The sequence below is a fragment of the Clarias gariepinus genome, chromosome 12, assembly GCF_024256425.1.
Source record: "Clarias gariepinus isolate MV-2021 ecotype Netherlands chromosome 12, CGAR_prim_01v2, whole genome shotgun sequence".
In the NCBI taxonomy this organism is placed as follows: domain Eukaryota; kingdom Metazoa; phylum Chordata; class Actinopteri; order Siluriformes; family Clariidae; genus Clarias; species Clarias gariepinus.
In genome coordinates this window covers 30,806,006-30,821,592 of record NC_071111.1, presented here as the reverse complement: position 1 = coordinate 30,821,592, position 15,587 = coordinate 30,806,006, and the positions used below count along the sequence as shown (strand labels likewise).

The window sequence follows — 15,587 nt, the reverse complement described above, 5'->3', positions numbered from 1 at the left end:
ACTATCAAGATATATCATTATGTTATATATTACTATAGGAACAAAAGAACAGTTTTGTCTGCACATTGGTCAGAACTCGCTCTTTCGATGATATCTTTATGTTTCATACATTGAAGGACCAGATCCTTTCTGTCTGTCTGTCTGTCTGTATGGATGTCTGTCTATCTGTCTGTCTGTCTGTATGGATGTCTGTCTAGTCAATTATGTCACAGCATCACGCAATGGCATGGCTTACTCCGAAGCTGTGGCGTTGATATAAAGCAGTCATGTGGAACGCCACTATGAGATAAAACACGGATCATTAGAGCAAACATACCTGCTCTAATTAGCATTATGGGATACAATTAAAATGTTCATTAATAGCAATGTTATAAACCGGATTTACTAATCTACTGTAAAATAATCTACTAATGCGCTACTGTCTCAATGTAAACAAACACCTGCACCAATAGATATTAATTAGAGAAGATAAAGTGAATATTTTGACTGGGATTAGTTCATATTTTCACTTTGGCTGAAATAACAGCGCTGAAGTGGTATAAGTGAATTTTAACACGCTGGAGTGGTTTTAAGACAAAACTTCATCTTTATCCTTTGATCTACTTTTTCTATTTCTCATCTGTGATTCACTCTCCGATTACCGAACAGGGAGTGTATTTGTCTGACCACCAAAGAAGGACAACTTTTTCTCATTTTATCCAACTACACAAACATGACTGAGAAAATATATATATACAAGTCACACACACAGGTAAAAAAGGCGGCGCAGTAGCTAAGTTGATAACACAGTGGCCTCGCACCTCCAGGGTTCGGGTTCAATTTCCACCTCGGGTCTGTGTGCATGGACGTTTGCGTGTTGTCCCTGTGCTTGGGGGGTTTCATCCCTTGTACTCCGGTCTCCTCCCACAGTCCAAAGACATGCAGATTAGCGTTACCAAGCTAACTAGCGTTACCAAGTTGCCCATAGTGTGTGAATAATTGAGTGAACAGTATGTGTGTGTGGACTTCGATGGATTGGCACCCTGTCCAGGCTGTACTCAGCCTTGTGCAATAAGTCTCCTGGGATAGGCTCCAGGCCCCCGCGACCCTGAATACAGGATAATGTGGCATGGACTGAGTTAGCCTTTAGCGGTTAGCTGCTTCCAACTAGCCTAGCTTTGCATTGTCCTGGGGCAGGGTTGATGATGTCATAATAAGTTGGTAATGTCAAAAATGTCAGCAATTAATGGGCCCAAGCACTGATGCTGGAAAAAAGAAATCCTTATTAAAACTAGATGGTCCTTTACACTCTTTGATGATATAGGGCTGATGTCATAGTGCTTAGGCCTTGACTACACAAACATACAACAAAATAATGGAACAAAGACAAACAATAGAAATCTTTTTACTTTTTAAATTTTTTTGTTTACAGAGACACATCTGAATGTATAAAAATGAGAATAAATAAATAAATTTTGCACAATAGGTGCCTTTTAAATACAATATGCCTAGTTTACAGGAACGTGCTCATAGCTATTCTGTGAGTTTTGTGTAATTACTGTACATAAACTCTTCCTATTCTGATTTCCTGATGCAGCCAGAACTTGTTGTTACTAAATTGGCTCTCCTCGAGCATGTCACATTACACACTCTAAAACCGCCAAAACATAACTCCCAGTAATCACTGCTCAATGTGCAACGTGCACGCGACTCCAACATCGGACCATAAATCGCACAGCCCAGGGTCGGCTCTACAACAAAGCGCTGTGGTGTCACCGATAGATTTCCAGGAGAACAGCTCCGTAACCCTGCGTGAGCCTGGTGCACTCTGTGGACCTGATGCCAATCATGGGCATCTGTGATCTCATGCATGCAGAAAGAGCTTAGTGCATCTTTCTAAGTGTGTTTATCTGCCTCGTCACCTTAAAGAGCAACAATTCAAACAGATGGCTGGCTTCATGTGTCTCAGAGGAAGCACGCGCTGGCATTCATCCTCCCCCCGGTTGGGCGTAGTCGACTGATAGTGGAGAATTTGCTAGAGGACATGAACTGACTAAACGATGGTAGAAGAATGGGTGCAAAAAAAAGCATTAAAAAGCAGGCACCCTTGTCCATGTATTGTCTATTGTTTTGTCAGATCCGTAGCTTTTAATTTTAGAACTCACTAAATGGAACAGTTTAAATACGGTACATTTGTCAGTGTCAGACTCGTGCTAGACATCATCGCTCATCATCTCGCCCAGGCAGATGGTGCTGTTCTGTGCAAATGGAGAGTTTTGGCTTGATGGAAGATTTTCCATGGTAGTATTGTGGGTATCAAAACAAACAAATCAACACGGTATGGTGAAAATAATTGTCTGGATTTATCTATGACCGTGTCTGAGACGTCTCTGTCCTATATCACAACACTAAGCTTCTGTGCCTAGAGACTGGCGTTAGATAAATCACTCGATCAAACAACCCTGAACACCATTATCCAGACTTCTCAGTGGAGGCGAGCACACCCACTTGCTCACTCAAGCCTCAAGCCATCTGTTTTTCCTCCATCCGTCTTTTATCTCAACTCTCTTTCTCTGCTCTTTTGTCTATAGATTCCTCAGATCAGCTATGCATCCACAGCGCCGGAGCTGAGCGACAACACCCGGTACGACTTCTTCTCCCGTGTGGTGCCTCCAGACTCCTACCAGGCGCAGGCCATGCTGGACATCGTCACAGCCATGGGTTGGAACTACGTGTCCACTCTGGCGTCCGAGGGCAACTATGGAGAGAGCGGCGTGGAGGCGTTCATTCAGATCTCTAGAGAGATTGGTGAGTCGTCTATGTCTTGAGTCAAACAGGAGGGAGACCTTTTCACTACAGTATGTGGATGAGCAGCCTAATCCGTCATCTCATTACCTCAACCTCACCTCATAATGATCTCCATTGCTTCTACTGTCATTTGTACGCATCTTCTGCACTGTGGTGTCTGGTTGGCTGTTTTCTAGTTCTTGTCTCTGCTGATGGTGAAGCTGAAGGACAAATGATGTAATGGTGGTTGGGAGAGTCTTCACTCTTCTGGAGGCCTTCCACCAGATTTTGGAGCATGCTTCTGGGGCTTTGTGTTCATTCAGCTCCAAGAGAGTTAGTGAGGCGTTTCAGTTCATCTTTAAAGCAGTTCAGTGGGGTTGACTTCAGTCAGGACTTTATGCAGGACACTCGAGTTCTCAGACGTACAGACAATACGTCTTCATGGTGCTGGTGTCGTGGATCTCACAGGGGCGTCATAAGGGTGTCGGATAAGGGTTCAGAACCTTCTGCTGCCAGTGATGGCAAACTGTAATTACAGCACACAGAGGCATTTAAACTTAATGATACGGGTATGGTCAGGGGTGCACATATTTTGCCTTGCATTGCATGCTTATTGTATGATGCAATATAAAGCATTTTGGTGTAGGTGTGTCAACCGTATATAAAAGCATTTTAAAAAATTGGACAGAGCATGCTGAGACACACCAAAGGAAACCATTATGTATAAGACACAATGAAACAACTGACTGAAGAAGGAGCTACTGCTTTCATTTGCTCCTCTTTTTTTTTTTTTTGCTCTCCAGATTGCAAGAGCGCTTCCCAGTCGTGGTGTTCGCTTCCCCAGCTGTGGCAGACTGCATGCTCGCGTCTTCCGGCTGTAACACGAGAGGATTAAAGCTGAGAGACAAAGGACTTAACAAGCTTCCAATTAGCCACTAAACAAGTCAAATGAAAAGTTAATCATCAGGCAACGATGAAGCACTTGTTCAGGGTCGCTTTAACGAAAACAACACTTATAATCATCGCCTTATCCATTTACACCATAACGTTTAATGAAATATCGTTATTATTTAATTAGGGTCATTTCTGTTCCTAATGTTGGAGAACGACAGCACAATGGCGTAAGTAGATTCAAGACACTTGTGCGTGAGTGAAACATGTCGGATTGGATAGCAAAGACGCCTAATGTGCCTAATGTGTCTTTTTTTTTTTATGTCCATAGAAACATTTCCTAGTTGTTACTGTTCAGCGATCTGGATTAGATCATTGCCTGCATTTCATGAGTAAGGCCTGGAGTTTCACTGGAGTTAACAGTGCCAGTGACACGACCAGTTCCCACCAGTCATTCAGCAGACTATGAAATAATATTAAAGAATTTTGGCATAAAATCCACATCTGTTTCTCTTCCCTTACTGTCTCTTAGCAACCAGTGAAGTATTCTCGTGTTAATGCTTATGAAGCGACATTAAGACCACATCAGGACAGCGTTATACCTAAAATGAATTTATAATAAGCGAACCGCGAGCTAAGATTCTGTAAGAGTTAATTACAGCATGATAATCGCTCAGGACTGAATGGAGCAGTGGAACAGCCTTAATAAATTATACTGAAGTAAATAAGTATTACAACAAAAAATGCATTTTTACTAATCTCTGTTGAAATTATATTCAGTATATTTAAAAACTATTTCGTTTTATTTCTGACACGTCACACACAGGTTGGAAAATACCTTCCTGATAGAGCTTCCTGATTCTTTAGCAGATTTGAGAAAGCTTTAATCCTGAACTTTAATTAAAAATTTAATTTGATCACTTTAATAAACACTAGCCGTGCTGGTTACTTACTTTTCGATATAAAAACGCACTGCTAATGAAGTTGTTTTCAGTTGTAGCGGAGAAATCCTGATGTCAAAATGAGGCTGATGGTTCCCTCATTCTTATTATGTCATAGTTTACAAGTTTTAAAAATAGGAAAAAATAGGATTTTTTATTTTTTCAAGTAGCTCCTTGCAAACAGATAGACCCTGGCCATATCTCAGAAAGCGCTATCCACCACCTTCCACATACACGAGCTACGATTGGCTTGTGTTGCTGTGAATGACAGAGAAGGGCGAGTAAGCCCCTCCCACCCAGACATTATTAGCAATGTTGTTCTCTCTTGGACATCATCTCAAGAATGATAGTTTAAAATGTTTCTTTTTTTTTTTTTTCATGTGCACTTGAAGTCTGATCATCAAATCAAGCTTGTCATGCCATTCAGTCAGTTTTTCATTTCATCTTTTTTTCTTTTTATCCCTGCTCAGTGTTTCATTCAGTCTCCCCCCATTTCTTTCCTCCCGTCTAGTCAAAGACGAGATCTCAGACTGACCATGGCCGCGCTCAGATGGCTCTAATGTGGTGCTAATGACCTCTACTCAATTACAGTGTCACTGAAGCAGCTTCACCGTGGGCCAGAATCAGGGCTGTCCGCTTATTTCACCGGCTCCATGTGGCTCGAGGAGGTGACTCTCCATCAGTCTGAGAATCAAATGAGCCATTACAGGCCAGTGTAGAGACATTTCACTCATTAAACGAAGCTTATTGTTATTAGCGGTCTTGCGCCCCAGGTAATCAGAAGCAGCGGTCACAAGCTTAATTCTCTCTTTTAGCCGAAGCGTATTAAGGGAAATATTTGCATAATGTCTTGACTGAGTGCTTAGAACACCCTGCTGCAGTCACGGAGCACTTTAGCTTTATGAAGCATATACCATGTTTTTGCTACGGCTAAATTGTATTCATAATAGCATTACTGAATTAAATAGCACACTGGATTTATTCCCTTTAAAATAATTGATTCAGTTTCAAGCTGAACTAAACTGGTAAAGCTGGCCTGTTTTTAAAAATAATAAAAATAAAAAGTACAATAGAATGTTTCCTGTTTTTTTGCGGCTCGACTTTCCCGATTAATATCAAAACCTCCACTCAGTCTCGACGAGTCTTCTTTTTGAACCCCGCGCGCATGTCCGTGCTCCGACTGAGAAAATGCAAGTGATGGGACGTCACCGCTGTTGTCTAGGTCTCTCCTTGTCAGCTCTCATAATGTGTTTCATCTGTAAGCCTTTCATCATTTGTAAGACAGACTGTTTTTGATATATGAGCAACGGCGCAGACGCTTATCCCTAGCTTTAACTTCCCCACAGCCTGAGTCTAGCTGCAGAGATCTTTGTCCTTGATTAGGTTCAGATGACTCTGACAGGTCAATCATCACAAACGCAAACAAGAAAATGCTTCTTGTTTCTTCTCCCTGAAGATTGTATTTCTTCTCTGGGGGAGATTAGTGATAAGCAGGGTGGTTTAGTCTCTAATGTATGGCTAATGATCCTATTTCCAGCAGGACGCTCATCCATATTAGGTTGTTTAAATATAATAATAGTTTTTCATAACTGCTTGAGCGACTAATTTAGGCTTGCTAGAAATATCTGTGTGTACACAATAAAACCTTAACAATGCTGCTAATTCAATACTGCGGAAAACTATTTTAGTGCCAGAGGTTAGAGAAATCGTCTTAGGGTTTGGTTATATCAGAACATCTTGAAAACATTTCAAGTGAGCTTCATTGACACCACATTACTCGAGAGTGAGGAAGCTTCCGAACACTGCATTGGCTCCCACGACCTGCTGCTATTAAATGTGCAACACACCATTAACAAGACTGCATGTATATTTATCTCTCGGTGATGGGTGCACATTGACTACAGACATTGATTCCGGCTCAACTAGACTGTTACGTTCCTTCTCGAGCGCGGATGGTGTCAAGGTTTAGCGAGACAAATGTGTCTTGAAGCTCTGCAGCTGCCAGGACGGGCAAGCCAAGCAGTTCCTTAGCAGCCGTCGGTGCCTGGTAATGAATCTCGGACCAGCTGTGTGATGGATGGATGTTGGAGCCGGGACAGATTAGCCTAATTCGGAATGCCAGAGAATTACAACTCTGTCAAAACTGCCTTTACTTTGGGCCTGTGACAGATAGTCTTGGAGGAACTTCCTGGACTTGCTGTGGCTTTTTTTTTTTTTTTGCCCATGTTTCCTTGTTTCTGCTGCTTGAAGATGTACATAATAAAAAGTCGAGATAGAAGACTAGCTGTATCCCACTGATTTATTAATGGTAGAAGTCAGGATCTGGAAAAAAAAATTTACTTTACATCTCATTATATTTTAGGTTCAAGCCACAACAAGCACATTTTTGTAGTCCTCTTTGCTCTAAACCATTAAGTAAAGCATTTTTAAATGAGCCTCAACTATAAAGTGAAAAAATGCCTTAATGTTCACCTTTTGTTGGCAACAGACTTGTTTTTCGAGCACATCCCACGGACTGAGTTCTGCAGAATTTGAAGGCCGAGTCAACACGTCAAATTCTTTCTCATGTTCTTCAAAATGAATAAATTCTGAACAATGTGTGCAGTTTGTCAGGGCACATTATCCTTCCGAAAGGTGCCCATGCCCTCACTGAACACCGTTTCCATGAAGGGGTGTAACTTAGCCAGGAACAACATTTAAGCATGTACTGTAGGTGGTACCTGTCAATGAATAAATGGGTGGACCCAAGGATCATCACCGCCTCCCCAGGTTTGCCTTCTTCCCCCACCTAAAATCAACAGTGTTACAGTATATCAACACCTAATAAGTTAATTTTTACACTTCTTCTGAGAATATATTGTATAGTCTCACCTCCTAATGAGTAATAATAACACTATTGATTGTGTTAAATTTACACAGTGTTAACGTGGCATTGAATAGAGCAAAAAAAAAAAAAAGAATTTGAATGAATGTTTAAAATGATATTGTTGCTCATAATTTATACGTAAGTTGGGTCATTTAACAGTCCTGGTGTTGTTTGGACTCAGTTTGGTATCTCTCATAAGCCTCACTAATAAAAAAAATATTATATTTAAAACTGGTTAATGCGGCAGGGTGGTGTAGTTGTTAGCACTGTCGTCTTACACATTCAGGGTCCAGGTTCAATTCCCGTCTCTGTATACATGGAGTTTGCATGTTCTCCCAGAGTTTTGCCGGTTTCATCCGAGTACTCCAGTTTCCTCCCACAGTCCAAAGACTGCAGATTAGGCTAATTGGCGTTCCCAAATTGCCTGGAGTGTGAGCGTGTACTGTATGTATGTGTGTGTGCCCTGCGATGGATTGGCAACCTGTCCAAGGTGCATTCTGCCTTGTGCCATAGGTCTCCTGTGATAGGCTCCAGGCCCCCAGTGACCCTGTACGCAGGATAAAGCGGTATAGATGATGAGTCAAAAGTCGTTTTTTCATCACGATTAACACCATTTAGCAACACAACCTGAATCTGTGTGCCAAATGTGAAGGCTTACAGTCTTTCAGCTTCAGCAGTTTATTTTAGCCGCAGAGCATGGGCTTTTCCAGCTAATCTTTTATAGACAGTAGATCAAGCCTAGATATGGATTCAGTTACAGTACCGTACAAGGAACCCAAAGAAGTTATCTAAGCTGTATGAGAAACAATTTATAGCAGGTGAAGTCCCTTACATTGAACACTTTAACTTTAGAGAATCACATTGTTTCTGGTCACCTTTAAAAGCAAAGGTCATCAATAACCCAGAGTATCGAGAGCTGGTGCAACCAATAAGACGTTTTCATCTCTAACAAGAATTGATTTGATTTGGTGAATTACTGGCAAGTCAGGGGTTTCTTCAACACAAATCCTAGTCCTTATCCCTAGCCAGAATGAAAGTCAGCACCCAAAAACATTACAACATTACATCCTATGCTTCCTGACATGTTCCAGAGTAGCACAGTTTTTTTCTGGCCCAAATACTGACTTATCTTCATCTAATAATATGCAACATAATGCTGATGCTTCTTGGCAAGTGTTTTGTAACTTTTGTGCCTCAAGAAGTTGTGTTCGGCTTAATATCGCATCAACCACAAACACTTATCAGCCACAACATATAACTGATCATCATGTTAACAATAATGATTAAGTATGCACATATCATGGGCACCCATGGCTCAACCGAGCCCACAGAGACCAAAGGCAAGTCATTCGGTCTGATCCCACAGAAAAGCCAATGCAGAACAAGTCTCCAAAAAATAATAGTCAATGCTGGCTATGATGGAATGGCACCAGGTGCACCACAGCTCAGCTTGCACAAGGCCCAGCAGGCAAAGAGCCCAATGTTGTGGACCCCGCTTCCAAACTCCCCAGATCCCAATCTGATTGAGCACCTATGGAATGTTTTAGACAAACAAGTCCGATCCATAGGGGCTCAACCCATTAAACCACAGCAACCAAAGGCTCCAGTGCACTACAGCACTCCCACAGAGATTAAAGACAATCTGGTGGTACAGAAGATTGGGCTTAATAGTTTGCATTGTATGGTTTTGGCCGATCAATGTATGACCAATAGGCCCAATATCTATTATACTCCGAGGATAGCATTTCCTTAAATGATGTTTAGGGGGTAAATTTCTGAAAGCAAACACTTGAATAATTCCTCCCTCTAGAGGCACTGTATCACCAAATATCAGTGGGTATGTTGCAAAGCAGACACCAATACCATCTTGTATTTATGCCTAAATCAGTGCTCTCATAATCCAGCTTCACAGTCGGGGGGTGATTTGTTTTCTCTCCATGTACCCATAAGTTACTTTAAGCTGCTAATTCTGTTGCTGTAGCAAACTTGGCTTGTACTGTTCAAAATGCAGCACAAGTCTTATTTCAAACACTGTCGACCTTTTAGTATGTCATGCATGCAGTATGTCATTTTTCATTGTCTGTAGCTTTAGGGACAATTTGATTTATACATCTCGCACATTTATACTTATTTGTAGAATAGAAGTGCATTGTCTTAGCCAATCACAATATAAAAAATACCCCTTATTTTACTCCACTTAAGATTGGAACATTATGAGGCATTTCCTATTTGCATTGTAAGTCTTTTCCACTGCATTTCTGACCAACAAAAGAAAAATGGGAAAAAAAAGGGTTTTTAATATAATTTGATTTATTATGCTTCATTATGCTTATTACTCAAGTGTCAATAATCACAATAACATCCTCAATATTCAACAATAAAAAAGTTACAGCAAATAAAGACTAAAATAAAGCTAAGTTAGTTGTTAATCATTAACTCATCATTTATAGCTCTTAAAAGATCGGAGATCAGTCCCGCTCCATAGCTCGTAATCTCCGTTCCAGGTCATCCCAAAGGTGCTCAATGAGGTTGAGATCAGGGCTCTGTGTTAGGGCCGGTCAAGTTCTTCATTTAACCATGTCTTTATAGTTCTTTCTTTGTCTGGGGCGGAGTCATGTTGGAATAAAAAACTAGTTCCAAACAAGTTGGAAGCATTAAGATTGTCCTTCATTGGGGATAAGGGGCCTAAATGAAACACCTGAATTTAACAATTAACAGGTTTGGCCAAATACAGTACCTTTGTCTAAATAGTGTAACTGTTATATTTTATACTGTTATAACTGTATATACTACTCTAAGCCTCATTCCAGTTTTACAGTATCATCATTACTCATTGTTAGAATTGGCTCTACAATGTGTCGAAATAAATAAATAAATAAAAAGAATGAACAATAATTCAAAAATAAAATTTACTGCTGAGTCACGAGGAGCCTGAATAAATCCACACTTGAGCTTTAATAGTTTTGCACAACTAGCTCAGACTTGAAAAAGAAGTCTAATGTGAAATGTATAACACACACACACACACACACACACACACACACACACACACACACACACACACACACACACAACTTTCAGCATAGATAGTTATTGGAACATTTCCACCATAAATAACCCATAACCACCGCTGCTCCACTCAGCGGTTGGGAAGTAAATAATGTTCTTTGTCCCAGAAGGATTCGCTGTTTCAGTCATCATAGTACAGCTGAATTTACAATGCCGTCTTCCCTACAGAAAACTGGAGAACGTCTGCATTGAAAGTAAATCCCCTCTTTCGATGGTGTACCTGATCTCCGGCTGTGTGCGGTGTTTACTTCATCAATACCAAGTTGCTGAACAAATGCAGTTTCACCGGCTTCAATGTTAATCAGCACTCCATTCCAATGAACCCGTATGAACTCTATTCAAACGGTACCTGAACCCTTTAAAAAGTACCAAAGTAATTTAGCTCTTTACTCTTCGCTCCCTTAGACCTTGCTTATATCAATTTGGAAAACGATTGTACAGTGTAAAATGTGGACATGCTGTGCTGCACATTGCTGTAAGAGGCGCCAAACGTACTGCTTGCACCAAGAGCAATCCGTCTTGCATGGAATGGCTTCCTTGTCCAGAACAATGAAGTATCCCTGGATGCTACGGTGCCAGGAGGTAAGGCTTTGTGCTCCCGTATACTGGTATTGGAGAAAACAACAACATTAACAGCAACAACAGCGCTTTACAGGAATGATTTGATGAAATTTAAGCTGCAGCTGCGAGGCTCAACATCTCAGCGTGCTCAAACTGCATATAGGTGTTAATTAAGGTGCTGGAGACTTGTTGTTATTATTTAGGACACGGGATCACTTACTGAAAACTGGAATAAAGAAAGCTTCACAATGGAGCTGAACACTTGACCCTTATCATCATCTGGCACTGTAGTGCTGAGACTAGTGGTGCTACTGATGGATGGGTCAAACTTTTTGAAGACAAGACTTAAAGATTGATTTAGAATATATAAAGTTCTCAAAGTGTAAATTACATGTGTAAGAATGTGTGTTAAAGTGTTACAGTGTGTTGTATAAACAGTGACATAATTGAACACAGACAAGGTACACGCCCGTCTTTGGCAGACACTGATGAATATTAATGAGTATGCAAATGTGTTGATCATGTGACAAGGTGTCAAACAAACCCAAACCAGTCAAGATTTTGATTGGTACCAAAGTAACCAATGGCGGATTTGTCTGTGTCCACCATGATGGTTGTTTTAAAGAGAACTATAATGAGGTCTCAGGTCACATGACCTCAAGGGAGGTTGGGCTTAATTAGCAAACTAAAAGTACTGGCTGCACAAAACAATTTTCCAAAATGATTCTCCTATCGATAAATGTGCAAGGACAAGACAATAACGGTACCACTCGTCACTTTTATGAATATTCTTATAATAATTTATTCTTATTGTTCATCGTGTGAAGTTGTATGTGTATGTGCTGTATAGTCTGAATCAATTTTCATCATGCCAGGTATCGCATGCAGGAAACAGTAGAAATAAAGCCAAGTCACAGTCACATCCTAAAACTCAGGCGCAAAACTGCAATAATGAAACTGGCTGATTAATTACTGTGTAACAAAGCATGGCCATACTGTGTTATGCTGCATCATTAGTTTAACCATGATAATCACTTTCAGCTTCATTTTGCTGCAGCTCTGCTCCTGGAGATGTGAAGACTCCGGCTTTGGTGAATAACCTTCTATTAGAATGTGCTTACGAAAAACAGAATATGCTTGCCGTTTAAGATCCACCTGATTTATTTATTGATTAAGCGTGACCAACAAAACTATAACATGGATCCAAATAGGTTCATTATCATAACTCATCTTAATGACCAAAAATAACGTGGGAACACTCAGCAACTCCGTGTGCATCTGTGTGGATCCTGAAGCCTCTTGTGACAATATGGAAACGTGTCATTTGCTCTGTATGTTTTATTAGCGCGATGACCTTTTGACTCTTTTGACCTTTGACCTGGGTGTAGCCTCCCTTTCACCACTCGGGCCATCACTGAAAGATTGATGGATCTCTGATGTTACACTGTTTCTCTGAATGTCCTTTGTTTCCAAGATTCATTTTTAAGGATTTACTAATAAATCAGTGACTGTTTACATGCAAATACATTTCAGAAAATGATCATGTGGGTATGTTGTGAAAGTTGTACAAAATATATCCTGATTAGACTACATTTGGCAGATTCCCCTTATCCAGGGACACTTCCATTTATCTCATCACACATCTGAGCAGTTGAGGGTTAAAGGCTTGCTCAATGGCCTGAGAGCAGCAGCTTGGAGGTGTTGGAGTGTGATCCCATAAACTTCTGATCCACAGTCCAATACCTTGAGCTACTGAGCTACTCCTACTCCAGAGGCATAAAGCTGCTAAAGATCTAACTGCTATTATCAATAATGTAAATACTGCTCCCTTAGGCACAGCTAAAATGTAAATTATCACCAACACTGATCCCATATTTAAAGAACTGAAAATGCTGAGAGCTCACTTAATTATATTTGGTTAAAAATGATTCAGACTTTAAAAGTCGTAGTTTATCAGTCTTGTAATTGCATTTACAGAAGTCTTTCACGCACAGTACGCTGATGCGACTCTTAGCCGCGGTAAAACATTTGAATGATGCAAATGTTGTAAAGAAGACCATACTGTATGTCCGCAAATGATGATCCTGGCCCAGGTGGCTCGGAGCCTGCTGAAGTCGAACATTTAGCGAGTGGAACGCCTGATCGTTGAAAATTATCGGATAACTTGTCACCAACGCATCTGTCTATGTGAATCGATGTGAGAGTTACACATTGTCACATACAGGGTACAGTCCTGACCTCGCTTTAAGTTATTCCCATATGATTAAGCATTTAAATAAGGGAGTTCCTGGAAGGCTGGGGTGTCAAACATGAAGCAGGCAGTCCGATCACGGCTCTGGCGTACTGAGAAAACGTTCTACCTTGATGTTGTCCGACCCTTAGTGAAACATTGGGATAAGTGCATTAGTGGAGCAGAGGGTTATATAGAGAAATAAAGGGAGTTTATGTCTCTGATATTCAAAAGTCCTGGTTTGACCTGAACACCTCTTGGATATTTGAGGGTGCGAGGAGTGAAAAAAAGGAAAAAATGAGAAGGTTTAATCAGTCCTATATTGGTTTAGTGCTACTCGGCATCGGACAGGGTGAAATTGTCAAGCTTTCAGGGATATCATACGGAAAACTTCATCTTAGACAAGATAAAATTATAATAATAATAATAGTCATCATCATCATCATCATCATCATGAAGAAGCATTACAGTTACAGTTACAGCTAATTAATCTGTCCAATCTGAGTTGAAAAGCACTTGTATTCGGCTGCTTCATGACCTTCTCAGGTCCATTACCATTCTGTTCAGTGCCAGACTCATTAACTAGCCTGGCATTCGTCTGTGCAGAGGTCAGAATGCCTAATTTGAGAGGAGCTAAAAAAGAGCATCTGTAATAAAAGATTTGATGGTACACTTCTGTGGTTTTCATTTTCCTGGCTGATATAATCAGAAGGTCGAGAGATTAACTAGAAATCACTGATGAATCAAGTAAAGGGCTAAAGAAATTATTGGGGGGGTGGATCTATCGTTTCTCTGGGGCTGGTGATATACAGTAGTGTGGGTATCCCTAAACAGATAGACGTGATATACATACTGTATGATGGGTGAACTTACTTAACTATTGCTTCTGCTCATTTATAGCCCAAATGCATGACCAGTGTCTGTGGATTCAAACAGGGAGGATGCCATAGCTAAGGAAAAAAACTAAAAATAAATAAAAATCAACAACTCAAAAGAACACCATATTACAAACACCAGATGAGATCAAACACAGGCCGAGGAATTTATTTACATAACCACAATATCATTCAGCTAATGTATAAGAAATGTGAGTTGCAGTCATTGGATGGTCCGAAACACAACTGGCATCTTCCTCGATTATAATTTTATAATTACAAAATTTTATAATAATTATTACAAATGCAAATAATATGCAAATGTAATTGTAATTATACTGGAATGTTGGAATTTCAGCATGCTACAGTACAATAACAGGGTTTTTGTTTCGAGTTTGGTCTGGGTGAACTTTAGTGCACTAACATTATCATGGCATATTACTGTATCCCTGGTACCTTGGCTAAGATGCCACTTGTATCTACAAAACCAGAGGCATAATGAGCGATATAACCACGCTACAGCATGTAATCACACACCACATATTTTCTCTGTGTAAAGTACAGAAAATTCCTGTAATTTTGCCTGTAATTTTCACAAATTTTTAGCAACAACCACTTACCAAAGCAAGTCCACTTGGCGGGAGTAAACAAATCGACTGATGGCGCCATCTAGAGAATAACTTGGACAATACTGTATCTGGTATCTGGCATCTTCCCCATCCTTACAGTACATCTTCCCCAAACTAATTCATAAGGCAAAAATTATCCAAATTTGTGAAAGATTCACCTCAAGCAAACTTAAATCCAAAATCTGCAGGATATTTACTGTACCAATATCACCGCAAGTCACTTAATACAATTCTGTTATTATTAAAAGCAAATAGTTCACAAAGTGACTGTAGTGTGTGAATGAGTGTGTGTATGTGTGTGTGCCCTGCGAATTGGATATACAGTACCCTGATTCGTGCCCTAAGCCCCCTGGGATAGACTCCAGGTCCCCGCGACCCTGAATACAGGATAAAGCGGTATAGAAGATGAGTGAGTGAGTGAGTGAGTAAAAGCAAATATGGAGTTGGAATGAACTGGAGGAAGGTGGTTTGATGTTTTAACAGAAATTCATGCATGGAGTTTGCATGCTTTCCCATTTCTTGGTGGGTTTCCTCCGGGTACCCGGGTTTCCTCCACGCTATATCATTCATCCATCTATCTAGGACCTCTGTAGTGCAACTAGGGACCATCGACCATGGAGGCAAGTGGAGACCGTTGTACTGTACTATTTATTTCCATTTTGTACGATTGTGGTAGGACCTCTGGTCAACATTCACACGCACACACACACACACACACGCATTCACACGCTACGGGCAATTTGGGAACAGAAATAAGCC

General features: G+C 40.5%; 1 protein-coding gene across 1 annotated transcript in view; it reads left to right on the top strand.

The window, feature by feature from the left end:
* The window catches only part of grm8a (glutamate receptor, metabotropic 8a), a 215,787-nt gene that overhangs the window by 90,115 nt on the left and 110,085 nt on the right, over window positions 1-15,587 (top strand). The window contains exon 3 of the mRNA XM_053508952.1: window positions 2,571-2,787. Within this exon, the coding sequence (XP_053364927.1) occupies window positions 2,571-2,787 (217 nt within the window). The remainder of the gene's footprint in view (window positions 1-2,570; window positions 2,788-15,587) is intronic.